Below are 15,677 nucleotides of genomic sequence, written 5' to 3' on the forward strand. Positions count from 1 at the left end.
GTGAGAGGTGATAGTATAAGAGTTGAAGCTGAAAGGGTGCTGGAAGAAGAGAACATAGATAAAGCGTTAAAAATAATAGAACGCCAGGTATGGGAGGTGGGAAAGAAAGTGAAGATAAGAGAGGAGGGAGACAAAAGCAGGGCCACGGGATGGTTTGATGAAGACTGTAGTAGGGAACGTAAGATAGTTATGACAGCACCAGCAGAATTTAAGAAAGGAGGGAAACAAGAGAAAAGAGAGGAATATTGTAAATTAAGAAGAGAATGTAAGAATTTACTGAAAGAGAAAAAGAAATGCTGGAAGGAGACTGAAGCAGAAAGAGTGAATAGATATTGTAAAGAGAAAAGATTTGAGAGAATATGGGAAACCATAAACAATCTTAAGAGAGCTAGGTATATGGGGAAGGGAACAAACATAGAGGAAAAGGAGTGGGTAGGATACTTTACAGGTCTTTTGAGTGGGGGAGGAGACTGGCAGGAGGAAAGAAGTATGACATCTATCCGAAGGGATTTACAAGTAGGAGTACAGTTACTAGATGGAGAAATTACAATTCAAAAAGTAGTTAGTGTGTTAAGTAAAATAAAAATGAAAGCAGCGGGCGGGGCGAATGGTATAAACAACAGAGTTTGGAAGGAAGTAGGAACAAATGAATCGATGATGAAGGTGATGGTAAATTTTTTTAACAAGATATGGGAATCGGCGAAATTTCCTAGAGAATGGAGAAAAGGAGTATTGTGTCCGATATACAAGAATAAAGGGAGTCGAAGTGATCCTAGTAACTACAGAGGAATTACACTCCTGGACTCGCTATCGAAGGTGTATACAGGAATTTTAGCCAATAGGACCATAAATTGGGCAGAAAAGTATGGAAGGATTTCGGAGTTTCAAAATGGGTTCAGAAAAGAGAGAAATACAGTGGATAATATATGGATTTTGGATACCCTAATCACAAAATATGTCAAGATAGCAGGGATGAGATTATATGTAGCAGCAATCGATTTGGAGAAAGCCTTCGATGCAGTGAATAGGGAGGCGTTGCTTAATAGGTTAAGGGATATTGGGTTATCAAAGAAAATGAGGATGGCAATAGAAGGGATATATGAGGAAGTAATGGTAATGATTAAATTACAAGGGGGTGGGTTGAGTAAATGCATAGAATCCAAGAGGGGTGTAAGGCAAGGCTGTAAACTGTCACCGATTTTATTTTTATTGTTTATAAACAACATATTAGATAGACATGGAGGGGAGGGCTGGCAATGTCCTTGGATAAGGAAACGGGAAATACCAGGTCTGCTTTTTGCGGATGATTTATTGATTTTGTCGCTAACAGCAAGGGGGCTGAGAAAAGGGCTAGAAGAGGTGGTGGAATATACTAGAAGATGGGCACTTAGAATAAATGTGCAGAAGACACAGATAATGGTATGCAGGAAAAGGAAAGACAAGAAAGAAAAGAAATTTTGGATAGTAGAACAGGAAGAAATCAGAACAAAAAATAAAATTGAGTATTTAGGAGCGATAATTAGCAGCAATGGAACATGGAAGGAACAGACCAAAAGAGCTTTATTAAAAGGGAGAGGAGCACTTGCAGTAGTGGGGGTTTTTGAGAATAAATTCCCAGAAATTAAATATAAAACTCAGAGAATCGTGTTCCAATCAATGGTGAAAGGAAAAATGCTATATGGAGTGGAAGTGTGGGGATTGGAAGAGAATAGAAAGGAATTAAACCGGGTGGTGGCAAAATTTAGTAAGATTATAATGGGGGTTCCTAACTGTACAGCTAATGTGGGGTCTAGATAAGTATGTAAAGAATCGATAGATATTACTGTAGCAAAGAGGATAATGAAGTATTGGATGAGATTGGAAGAAGGAAAGGGAGGAGATTTAGTTCAAGAGGTCTATAGGTTCCAGAAAAGTATGGAAAATGATGAATACTGGGTGAATAAGTGCAAAAATATACTACGAAGGATAGGGTTAGGAGAATGGGCTGAAGGATGGTGAGAGAGGAAAAAATGAGTATTGAGAAAGGTGGAAAAGAGAGTGGCTGATATAGAAAGACAGAGTTTAATAATGGAATGTAGGGAAAGAAACTCATTATCAATATTAAACAAATTAGTAGAAATTACAAACCTGAGAACTGAATTTGAGGGTAGGAGGAATAAAAGAGGTTTATACTGGTGGGTTATGGGAATTCCAAAAAATATAGGATGGATAGGTCGAGAAAATAAGAATAGATGTATTCTATGTGGAGAGGGATGGTCGGATATGCATATTTTTTTCTAAATGTAGTGAATTAGAAGAGATGAGAAAGAAAGTGTTGAATAAGAAAGAGATAGATAAAGTAGACGGCATGGCTATGCAGAGAATGGGAAAGAGGATCTAATATATCAAAATATTTAAATTTGGTTAGAGCTAGGTTTGTAAAGAAATTAAGTGAACAATAGAAAGATGTCATGTGCCAGAAAATGAGTGTCAGAAGGAAAGTTTGTAGAATTAAAATAGAAATAAGTAGTGGGTTTTTTATATCTTTAAGACTAAGAGATGTAAATAGAACGAAAGATCGGTGAGGAACAAGGAAACTGTAGAACTATTGACAGTTTGTGTTGATAAATGGTGTATAAAATATGAACGCCAAGTTATAATGTTGTCAATATAGTGGATAAGTTATGTAAAAGTATTATAAGATAGTTGAACAGGTGTAGGTATAGAAGGGAGTTGGAAAGATGTGGAAAAGGGAGGGAGGATATAAGAGGGAAGGATGGGGTGAGAAAGACCCATCCCTACATGAGATAAGCAAACATGTCCGCATATAAATGGAGAGTCATGATGGGAGTAGGCAATGTGTAATAAGACGACGCAGACTAGTAGACGGGGCAATAGATAAGAGCGAGACGAATCGCATGATGGTCTGGGTTCCAGCTCGGCGATTCGCCACGCAAAGAATGGGAGGGAACACATTGCGATAGAGGTTTAGGTGGGTATGACATCTGACCCACGGATGTGGCTGATAGCGGCATCATGGGCGGGGGATACCAGGGGATGCTGTGATCAGCCAGTTGTTTTCCTTTTTGCTTCGTTTTTAGATGTATGTAGTGTAACTTCAGATTTAGCGAAGGGTGGTGCAGCTTATGGTCCGGCTTTCCGCCTCTGCTGCGCCACCAAATTAGAGTAGTGAAGGGTGATGCTGCTTATGGTCTGGCTAACCGCCTCTGCAGCGTCACCAAATTAGTTAGAGTACTGGAGTTAGTGGTTTTATAGTAGATATTGTTTGTTTAGTGTAGGGTGGCGTTGCCCATGGTATGGTTATCCGCCTGGGTGACGCCACTAAATTAGAAGGGTAGGTAGGTAGTTAGTAGTTTAAGGGGCGTAGATTAGAGATTGTTTGTCTAAAGTTTTTTTTTTTGTTTCTGTGTATTTTGTAGTATTTATTGCCTGTGATTGTTTGTCTAAAGTTTTTTTTCTTCTGTGTATTTTGTAGTATTTATTGCCTGTAAGCCGATGGTGGATACTAGGGTGGGAAATAAATAAATAAACAAATAAACAAATAAATAAACAAACTTCTCACTGATAGGGACATCCAGTTGGCAGTTAAATATCACACTAGAATGAAGAGATAAGAAAGTGACCCACTCTTCACCTTGCTATCTCACATGACAAGAGCGTGTCTGTTCTTCGAACTTCTTTAAATTTTGTGAGTAGATCAAACTCTTGTGACACCAAATTCAGCTGATTAAATAGTGCCACACACTAATTTTGGTTACGCTGGACACCGATACTGTTAAAACAGAACCTAATCTCATAATATACAGTTCTTAGGAACATAGACGTATTTTGAAGCATAATATCTTGTTCTACTCTGCTGCAAAATGTTCTGAACTAGCCACTGTTTGTAATATCCATTTTGTAGTGTATTCCTTTTTTTTTTTTTTTTTTTTTTTACAGGGCTTTGAGTAAAAAACAGGGATTATGGGAAATTTTGATTGTGCCTTCTTTTTCAGAAAGTTAGTAAAATCTGTACTTAAGCATTTAAAGTACAACATTGTGTTTGGTTAAATACAAGAACAGCTGACAGACAATTAAGTTCCATGTTCCACTAACACACAGTAACAATTTTAATATAGACCCAAGATCTCTCTTAAATACTAAGCATCTCAGACCAGTGTGTAATTTCAGCTGTTCACCAAACAATTCATGTGATGTGTGGTTGTAATAGTCAACAAGTCTTTGTTTTTTGTTTTTATTTTTTTTTAAAGGTTCACATATTCTGGTTGATTGTGACAAGACCGCTCGACAAGTCTATGCCAAGTTGTGTAAACATACGATATTTTACTCAGATCCAAGAATATTAAAGTGCCAAGTGTTTTGCATTGGTGTATAAACTTTCAATCAATTAATTTCAGCTGCATTAATGCATTAGTTTCCAGTAGACAGAAGCAGGACCACCAGTTGTATTCTGTGTGCCACGAACACGTGACAATTTTTGAAACCAAAAACCAGAACTTTAAATACCAAGTACTGTAGTTTATCTTTAACATTCAATGTATATTTATTTCACTAGTTTAGTCAGGGGAAGCAGGACAGTCAAACCCATAAACGTTCTTGTAACACCAATATTTCATATGGTTATAAGCGTTTTCATTTGAACGAGTGCGTTATCAAACAATACAAGTGTTCCCAGTGTTCCGTGTACATGAATGCGCGACAGTTTAGACTAAATCGATGTCTTTATACATTTTGCTTCATTGTGTATTTCATCCAGTCTTTTTCAGACAGAAACAGGACTGTCAAATCTAAGAATGCTCTTAGAGAGCCAAGTTTTCCACACCATTATAAGTGTCCTTATTGTGTTTTGTATATATTTTCAATCCAGTACATGTAATTCCAGTGTTCCATGTTCTATGAACACAACACTGTTAGAGCCAGAACTGGGAACTTTCTAAGCTCCAAGTTCTCCTTGCCAAGTGTATGTTGCATTTCAAAATAATATCTATCAACTCAATGATGTATTTCCATGCAACCACCCATAGGTGCATGGATTTTTCATTATGATGATTGCTATCAGTTTCCCCTTAATTTAATTTTCACCAAGAACTGATGATGACTCAATGGGAGTCGAAACCGGTCTTCTTATAATTGAATAAATTGTTGCAATATGTTGAATGGTGGAACATCCCTCAAACTCTACAAAAATAATAAAGCGCCTGGGAACGATGGCATAACTGCAGAGATGTTGAAAATAGGAGGAGATGACCTCATCAGAAGAATTCATACACTCTTAACAGAAATATGGGAGACCATAATGATTCTGAAGGACTGGAAAAATGCCATTATCCATCCGTTACATAAGAAAGGCAATCGAGCGGACCCCAGCAACTACAGAGGCATATCCCTTTTACCAGTTATATACAAGGTACTATCTAAAGCGCTATTAAACAGAGTAGAACAACAAACAGATCATTTGATTGGTGAATACCAAGCTGACTTCAGAAAAGGTAGATCGTGTTCTGAGCAAATTTGGAGTCTGAAGACAATATTAAGGACACGCTGCAGTACCACTACATTTGTCACCTTTGTGGACATCCTAGGAGAGCTGTGTGGACAAGAAGACCACAGAATTAATCTGCCAGACTCTCACAGATAACGTCTCAAGTGAAGATTCTAGGTGAACTATCAGAGCCTTTTAAAGTGCATACAAGAGTTCGACAAGGAGATGGCCTCTCCCCAATCCTTTTTAACTTAGTGTTAGACAAAGTCATTAGGGAATGGGGAAAATAAATTGAAGGCATAAACATTGGTACTCAGGGACAAAGAATTAACGTGAAGTGCCTAGCTTTTGCTGATGATCTAGCTATCTTTACCAAGACTAGTGAAGAAACCAGGTATGCCATAGAGAAGTTACATAAGATAGCATCAAAGACAGGCCTCCAAATATCGTATGAGAAGACTCATATCATGGCTAATGGACACCAGAATATCCACAGATCCCCACTACAGACAAATTATGGAATAATCACACAGGTCCCTTCCTTCAAATATCTAGGAGAAATCATTGTACCATCCAGATTGGACAAGAAAGCTAATTTAGAAAGAGTCACCAAACTCCTGAAAGCATACTGAATAATATGGAATCACTACAATAAGTGTGTGATGTCACAAAATGCAAAACTTCGGCATTACAAGACGGTTGTTCTTCCGGAAGCTTTGTATGCCTCAGAAACCACATCTCTAGGAGGCCACACTAAAACTGATGAAATTAAAAAACAAGAACGAAAAATTCTTAGGAAAATATATGACCCCGTTCATGTAAATGGTATATGGATCAAAAGAAAAACTGTTGATTTGTATAAAGCAATCGACAAGTTCACCAATACCGTACGCAGGAGACAATTGAAATTCTATGGCCACATCTGTAGAATGGACAACACTCGATATGGGGGGGAAAAAAAGAAAAAAAAAACTGCTTGGTTTAATTAATTCAAAGAAGTTCAAAATCAGCTAGTTACAGAATGAAGCATCACACAAGATACCAGCAGGGATCGCAAAGCTCAAGGCTTTTGGAACTCTGGCTGCAAAGCACACGTTCACGGTAAAGGCTAAAAGAACCACAGGGAAACAATGGATGGAAGAATGCAAGAAACACCATAGCAAGTTCATGAAGAGATTTTGACAGGAGAAGAAGAAAGCAAAACCATCATCAAGCTAACAAGTTCCAACGCACACTGTAAACGGGCATAACGAAGAAAGAATAATATGTCCCACTAACTTCTTTTATAATTTCCGGAGACACCGAGGTGCCGGGATTTAATCTCACAGGAGTTCTTTTATGTGCCAGTAAATCTACTGACACAGGGCTGACTTATTTGAGCACCCTCAAATACCACCAGACTGACGTAAAGGAGACAAAGGAAGCATATGGGAATAGGGAGAAGTTATTACTATTTGCAGATAATATTGTGGTTTGGGGAACAAACAGCAAAGAAGTACAAGAAAAACTTGATACTCTGAACAAGAAAATTAAGAAGTATAGTATGGAAATCAGCACAGAGAAAAGCAAGACCATGGTGATATCAAGAGGAGAAAGACAAAGTGGTCAAAGCCTTGATATTGTGGACTGTTTCAAATACCTAGGGAGTGAATTAATGCAGAATACAAAACTGAACATGGAGATTAGCAAGAGGGTGCAACAGAGAAATGCATTGCACCAGAGTGTTTAGAAACTTTGTCTGTAATAAGAGAGTACCAAGGAAGTATAAAGAGAATGTACAAAATGTTTTATGCACCCATATTGACTTATGTGGCTGAGACCTGGACAATGACAAGTAGGGATGAGAGTAGAATTCAAGTCAGCAAAATGAAATACCTAAAAAGTATGACTGGAAAGACAAAGAAAGGCAGAGTGAAGAACGAAGGTGTTAAAAACAAAGTCAGAATAAAAGATTGTAAATGAGAGAATTGATAGGAGTAAACTAAGATGGTTTGGACATGTAAAGAGGATGGATCAGAAAATAATACCAAAATGAATAATGAAGATGAAGTCTGAGGAAAAGAGAGTGAGAGGGAGACCTAGAACCAGGTGGATCGATTAAATAAAGAGGAGTGCAAGGAGAAGAAATCCTGGACAGGGACAAAATGATGGAAGAGGAATGGTGGAATGAGAGAGGAGATAGAAGTGCCATAAATTCCCCGACCCCGCAAGAGCTGGATAAGGGGAAAGGAGGAGTAATTAATCTGACCTAGTAACCACCTATTACAATATTTTATGCATTGTAATAGCTGTTTTAAAATGAAGAAAACAAAAAACAGGACACAGAAATTGTCTTCCGAGATCTCCTTGCTTACAGAGACTGGCACTGAACATTTTGCCAATTGCTGGTAGAGGTGTGTAGGTGTTAAGGGTGTCTGTTTTGAATAAAATAACACTGATTCATTGTCTTTATCTTCAATGCAAAAGACCAAATGAAAAACTGTATCTCAAAGCAATACTCAATAATAAGACAATTAAAATCACATGCACTATATGACCACATCATGAAAACCTGCCTTTCTACTGGTACTGCTGGTAAAATACACAGCACATCATATGTTCCTGTCCCAGAATTCAGTTACTAAGGACGGCCAATCTAAATTAGTTAAAAGCACTCCAAAAATGTGGCAATTTATTTACTATTAATGCAGTCAGTATCATTCTTCTTTAAATTTTATGCTTACCCTGCAAGTAGACCAAAATAATTTGAATAACCTAGAATAATTATCAAACATATGTCTTCCTACAATTATTATAGGCACATTAAATTTAATTTTGTTCATTTCAAACAAATCAGAGTAATATTACTTTCTAGTAAAACATAGATGCTTTTCATATAAATTTTACAGGAAAAAGTTAGTAATAAAATTACCACCTTACCTTCAAAAGAGAGCAAATTTCTCCCAATTCTTGACGTTGAAGATTGGTTGGTAGATTTAGTTTGGGAGAGAAGATGACATCCAGCACTGCAAAAAACTGTTCTGGGCTAAGAGGCTTGGTGGATGGTTTGTAGGACAAGATATCTTTGATATATCCTATCACGTAGGATGAATAATTCCGAAGCTCTATTACTGGCACCATCACAACCTGCCAAACTATTTCATTTTATAATTAGTAAGTATATTCTCATATTGAAAAGGAAAAATACTATTTATAATTTTACACTGATATTACAGTTGGCAAACTCAAGATGGACTGGTCTCCATGTAAAATATCCTGAATCAAAGCTCATGACTGGTATGTTATTTTGTTTCATCTCCATTACCAACAGTATGTAATCACTCATCCCAGTACTAGCCACGGTCATTACTGCTCACGAGATGGATGGGGGATGGGAGATATACACATTTTACAGGAAATTTAATGTCACCTCTATAAGACTTAACAACCTCCAATACTGAATGGATATGTTATGTCAATGGAGTAAATCCTTAAATTGGCTATAAAAACTAGAACACAAAACCTCATAATTTTGACGACTGCGACTTGGCAAAAATTAGTTATTTGCATTGTCTTCGCGCACAACATTGCTGTCCATTGTTGAACTTTCCTAAATCGTCATAAAAGTTGTTGTGATGAGTTCTGTTCCATGATCTGCTCGTTCGTGGGTAAAAAATTCAATAGTGAGTCATAAATTTTATGATCTTTTGTGTTTACATGGTGCAGTTACGGGAAGGTAAGTATTTAGTGTAGAATGATATGCAACTTACGTTTGTGAAGTAAGTAAACAAGGCACATATTGTCCCCTTCAAAAGTGGAAATAATTTATTAAGGGAGAATGATTTATTTCATCAGTGAAATGAAACATTATTTCGATCGCCAGTAGGGTGAGATTTTACACTCCCGTGCCAGCATGAACAAGCCACCTGCGAACTGGTTTTCCCAACCTACCAAGAGAACGAGGAAGCAGGGTGAAATTCCTTTTAGGTGTCCTTCAGACACGTGTGTGTGCCACGTGATCAGGCGGGCAGCGTGATTGTAATCGATCAATAATGGCAAGGTCGTGCGACGTGAAACTAGGGCAGCCAATAAAAATGACAACCTTCACAGGAATGCAACAGATCTACCAATCAGATATAATCAAGAGGCACACCTCCGTCTTAAGACAGTGAATTTATGGTAATTCCAAAGGAAATTTTATAGAGGGTTTTTACTTCTGAACACTTGATTTGAGCGTTACTCCGAATGCAGCTACGGTCGAGACTGGACGTCGTTTGCTTTACTGGGAGACTTTGCATTAGAGAAGACACTGAGGACTGAATGAACTGCAATTCAGGCATTTTAAAAACTTCTCTACGATTTATTTATGACTGTCATAAGTTAAGTGTCCATCTCCAAATTATTAAACATCACGTGTGTATCCTGGACTATTGCTAAGACTTTTATTAGTTTCAGCTTTTCTACAAGAACTCAGAAGAAGGAAGGTCGTTGGTTCGAGCTCACTTCAAGATGGCTATCCCTTTCCAAGATGAATCCTACTGTTTCCTGTGCACCTTCATCTCCTCCATGGGTCACTAATTATGTAAGGCGTCGGACATGGGCAAGACTTTGTTCGATGGAAGGTGATGTGACCACGTACTAGGTCATCAGCCAGAATCCAGTTAACAACAGCCACATGAGTATTCTTTAAGAATTCATCTTTCTATCTTTCTGTAAAATGTCTGTAAAACGTAGCCTTACCTTATTCATTTAGATTTTCTATTAGTTTAGCAGTAGTTTGACTTTTCATTCTTCTTTCCTCGGTGGGAGGTAGTTTGTGCTCTGGAATGAATGTGTATTCGGTTCTATTAGTTAGAGATAAGAGTGAATGTCATCGAGAGAGACCTCAACTGTCCTAAAAATTTAAGACGGCAGGAGAAGTAAAAGTAAATGACCTCCGCGTTAATCTTGAATGATTTTGAAATAGTTTGAAAATTAATTGAGACGGATTAGTGTTTTTCTGAGTGTCAAATTTCATTCTACGATTATACGACATTTCTGTGGACTTGAGTTCGTTTAGAGTCATCTGAATAATTTTGTACGATAGCTTTGCAAGTGTGATTAGGCACGGTCATTAAATATAATAATAATAATAATGAATAAAAATAATTAAACCTAATTACGGGCTAAAATTTGAATAAGGTCATGGGTTTAATATTGGTTTGTTCTTGGAAAGAATTGACGTGTGCTCACTTTATGTAAAGTAGGCCTGGAACATGGCATCCTCTGGACGGAGTAATGATGAATTATACGTATATTTTATTGTGCTATTAATTTGATTATGACTTGCAGATGGACATTATATTTTGTGTGATAATTTATGCATCAATTAGAGTCATTTTTGGAAGAAATGTGTCGCTCGACATGATTTCTTCGAGCTTGAGCGCCTTTCAGAAGTTGCAAGGGCAGCAGTCTGGATGATTAACCGATATGGCCTTGTAATAATATTTAACATGGCTTAGCTTTTGTTGATACTGCTACATGGCTGAAAGCAATAGGAAACTACAGCCGTAACTAACTCCCGAGGACATACAGCTCTCTCTGTATGAATGATGTACTGAAGATGGCTTCCTCCCGGAGGCAAAATAGTCCCCCATTCGGATCTCTTCAGGAAGACGATTGCGACATTCTGTGAGTCAGGGCGTGGAATGTTAGGAGTTTGAATTGTGGTAAGTTAGAGAATCTGAAGATGGAAATGGATAGACTAAAATTAGATTTAGTTGGTATAAGTGACGTACACTGGCAGGAAGAGCAGGATTTTTGGTCGGAGGTGTACAGAATTATCAATACAAAATCAAACATGGGAAATGCAGGAGCTGGTTTAATAATGAATAAGAAAATAGGGCAGTGGATAGGCTACTAGGACCAGCATAGTGAACGAATTATTGCTGTCAAGGTAGACACCAAACCAATGCCCACCACAAGAGTGTAGGTCTATGTGTCTACTAGTTCAGCAGTGATGAGGAAATCAAAAGAATATGTAAGGAGATAGAAGATTGAATACAATTAGCAAAAGATAACGAGAATCTAATTGTGATGGGAAACTGGAATGCAGTGGTAGGCCAAGGAAGAGAAGATAATACCATAGGAGAATTTAGACTGGGACGAAGGAATGAAAGAGGAAGTCAGCTGGATGAATTCTGCACTGGTCATAATTTAGTCCTTGCTTATACTTGGTTTGAACAGCACAAACGATAGCTGTACATGTGGACAAAACCTGGAGTCGCGGGAAGGTATCATATAGACTGCATTATGACTAGGCAGAGATTCAGAAACAAAGTGCTGTCTCCTGAATACTGGATACCAGCCACACATAAGCGTCTGCAGCTATTGAGCTTGGTTGCTGAAGAAAAGTTAGGAAGAAATATAAGATCATGTAAGAATCAGTGGATAACTCGGGAGATATTAGACCTGATTGATGAACAACGGAAATATAAGAGTGCAAAAAATGAGGTCAGAAGAGAATTAAAGAATAAAGTACATAGAAAGTGCAAGTCAGCTAAGGAAGAATGGCTGAAAGAAGTGCAAGGATGTTGAAGGTTGTATGGTCATAGGAAAGGTTGATGCTTTATACAGGAAAATCAAGGAAACCATTGGAGAAAAGAAAACTAGGCGTATGCATATTAAGAGTTCAGATGGAAAACCACTTCTAAGGAAAAAAGGCAAGGAAGAATGATGGCAGGAACATATTCTACAACTGTATCAAGGAAAAGATATAATGATTAAATGGAATGGCGTATGGCTTTCAGTGCCAGGAGTGCCCGAGGACAAGTTCGGCTTGTCAGATGCAGGTCTTTTAATTTAATGCCCGTAGGCGACCTGCACATTGTAATGAGGATGAAATGATGATGAAAACAACACACACAAACACCCAGCCCCCCGTGCCAGTGGAATTAACTAATTATGATTAAAATTTCCGACCCTGCCAGGAATTAAACCAGGGATCCCTGTGACCAAACGCCAGTGCGCTAACCATTTAGCCATGGAGCCGGACCAATAGTAAGTTTCAGGAACAAAAAGAAACTCTTGACACTGATGAAATGGGAAACCAAATTTTGAGGTCAGAATTCAACAGAAGCTTGAGAGACATAGATAGGAACGAGGTACCTGGAATTGATGTTATATCCTCAGAATTACTGACTGGCTTCGGAGAACCCAGCAAGGGGAGTTTATTCCGTTTAGTGTGTAAGATGTGTGATACAGGAGAAGTGCCATCTGATTTTAGACATAATGTTATACCTATTCCCAAGAAATCAGGTGCTGACAAGTGTGAAAACTACCACAACTTCAGTTTATTATCTCATGCTTTCAAAATGTTAACACCTATTATTTACAGAAGAAAGGAAAGACAAGTTGAAGCTGAGTTGGGAGATAATTTAGCCAGTGGCAGTAATAGACCGGAAATTTTCAACGATTACTTTGCGTCTAATTTTGTTTTACCTGTTCAGTTCCCAGATTTTCCATGTATTGATTCTGTTCCTTCTCATAGTCTCAGTAATCTTTCCATCTCTGAGTCAGAGGTCTATTCATTACTTTGCTTTATGACAATGGAGTTTATCAATCAATCAATCAATCAATCAATCAATCAATCAATCAATCAATACTGATCTGCATTTAGGGCAGTCGCCCAGGTGGCAGATTTACCACCCTTTCCACTTCCTCAAGCACAATTTCACCAAAATCATTTTCCTCCTCCTCCATGAGCTCCGTTGTTCGCGACACCACCATGAAGATTTCCTTTTACGTTGAGAAGATTTTCAAAATATTCCCTCCACCTGTCCAGTGATTTCCTGGGATCTATTATGAGTTCACCTGAATTACCTAAAACACTGTTCATTTCCTTTTTCCCTCCCTTCCTAAGATTCTTTATTACTGTCCAGAAAGGTTTCCCTGCTGCTTGACTAGCCTTTCCAGGTTATTACCAAAATCATCCCATGACTTCTTTTTGGATTCAACAACTATTTGTTTCGCTCTATTTCGTTCATCTACATACAATTCCCTGTCTGCATCAGCCCTTGTTTGGAGCCATTTCTGATAGGCCTTCTTTTTAATAGTACAAGCTGCTCTCACTTCATCATTCCACCAAGATGATCACTTTTTCCCATCTTTACACACTGTTGTTCCTAGGCATTCCCTTGCTGTTGCTACTACAGCATCCCTGTATGCCACCCATTCTCTTTCTATATCCTGAACCTGCTTACTGTTCACTGTTTGAAACTTCACTAATTATATCCATGTACAGTACTTCTGTCTAATTTCCTCGTCCCGGAGATTTTCTACCCTTATTCGTTTGCAGACAGATTTCACTTTCTCCATCCTATGCCTAGAGATACTTAGTGCACTGCAGATCAGATAGTGGTCTGTATCATCGAAAAATCCACAAAAAATCTGTACATTCCTAAGAGATTTCCTGAATTAAACGTCTGTTAAGATATAGTCTATTATAGATCTGGTACCCCTACCCTCCCATATACAGTGGTGAATAGCCTTATGCTTGAAGATTGTATTCGTAACTGCTAAATCCATACTATCACAGAATTCCAGCAGACGTTTCGCATTCCTATTAGGTTCCTAATCTTCCCCACATTTACCCATCACCCTTTTGTATCCTTCAGTTCTATTTCCAACTCTCGCACTGAAATAGCCCATTAGCACTATCCTATCCTTGCTGTTGACCCTGACTACAATGTCACTCAATGCTTCATAAAACTTAACAATTTTATCCTCATCTGCGCCCTCACATGGTGAATACACTGAGACAATTCTCATCCTAATTCCTCGAACTACCAAATCTACCCACATTATTCACTTGTTTACGTGCCTAACAAACTAAATTGCATGCAATGGTATTCCTGATGAACAGCCCTACCCCACACTCTGCCCCTCCCTTTTTAATCCCCAGCAAGTACACTTTATAATCTCCTATCTTCTTTGAATTGAAAGCAAATTTACAAAAAACTCTTACTGATTTCCTAGGCCCTACATACTCTAGGTTTTTCTGTTGGGGTTAACTCCCTTAGCCTGTAACAATCCCATGTCACACCTGCACAGCAGCAGCTTACTGATGAATTGATGTGGCATTTCCCTTACAAAGGCAACAACCTCAACCCATAGCCATTGATTCTCTCTTAGTTTATCAGATTTCTTACTGGCCAAACAACCCTCAGCCAGACAGATGCTAGCAGTACTGTCTAGTCTGTTACATACCGTAGCAGGATGTTCCTAACCTGAACTTTGGCAATCTAAAAAAATATATATATATATTAATTATTATTATTATTATTATTATTATTATTATTATTATTAGATTGGTTTTATGTCCCACTTTTCATGTTTTGAAATTTTCAGACGTGCTGATGTGCTGGAAGTTTGTCTGCAGGAGTTTACATATTGGTAAACCTACTGAAAAAAGGCTGGTGTATTTCAGTATCTACAAATACCACTGACTGAGCCAGGACCAATCTTGCCAACTTACGCTCAGAAAGCCAGCCAGTGTTCTACTGTCTGTGCCCCTCAATCCAGCAGCAGCTATCTAATTATCACTTTTTGATGCCAAGTTGTCATTCTTGTGTGGACAATGTACATGTAGAAACTCCAGAAAGGTTCTTGGACTCTCCGACAGTTACACAAAAGATAACAGTAAGATAGTAAAAAACAGAGGTATGAAGCCCATATTCCTTAGCTGTTCATACAACTTAAAATATTGGAGATACATACAGCATGAAACAAACCCCAAAAGAACTGCAACAGCTTGTGATCGGCGATCTGGTAAAACACACACACACACACACACACACACGCGCGCGCACACACGCACGCACGCACACACACACCCCCCCCCCTATCTTTCATGTTAGTTTTTTATGAGTTACTCAAAAACAATTTTACTATTTATTTTTTCATTTTCTAACAAGTGATTTTACACTAATTTCATTACCAGCCTAAATTAAATTGTAACTTTATGACATGTTGACCAACTGATAGGCCCAAGTTGTTATTCAACTTCATTATAAACATTATCCTGTCATTGATACTACCTTGTCATCTTAGCAACCATTCTCACTGCATCTGCATGTATTGTTTCCAGCTTATGAATATAGCATCATGAATCCATTCAATGTTCATTTCCATACACCACAGCTGTGTGGGGACATAAGAAACTATGAACATTCAATAT

General features: G+C 38.1%; 1 protein-coding gene across 1 annotated transcript in view; it reads right to left on the minus strand.

Annotated features, from left to right (window-relative positions):
- Tmem214 (Transmembrane protein 214) overlaps nucleotides 1-15,677 on the minus strand; it is a 430,961-nt gene that overhangs the window by 310,412 nt on the left and 104,872 nt on the right. Inside the window, exon 5 of the mRNA XM_067140553.2 lies at nucleotides 8,402-8,616. Within this exon, the coding sequence (XP_066996654.1) occupies nucleotides 8,402-8,616 (215 nt within the window). The remainder of the gene's footprint in view (nucleotides 1-8,401; nucleotides 8,617-15,677) is intronic.

This window comes from Anabrus simplex, chromosome 2, assembly GCF_040414725.1.
Source record: "Anabrus simplex isolate iqAnaSimp1 chromosome 2, ASM4041472v1, whole genome shotgun sequence".
Taxonomy (NCBI): domain Eukaryota; kingdom Metazoa; phylum Arthropoda; class Insecta; order Orthoptera; family Tettigoniidae; genus Anabrus; species Anabrus simplex.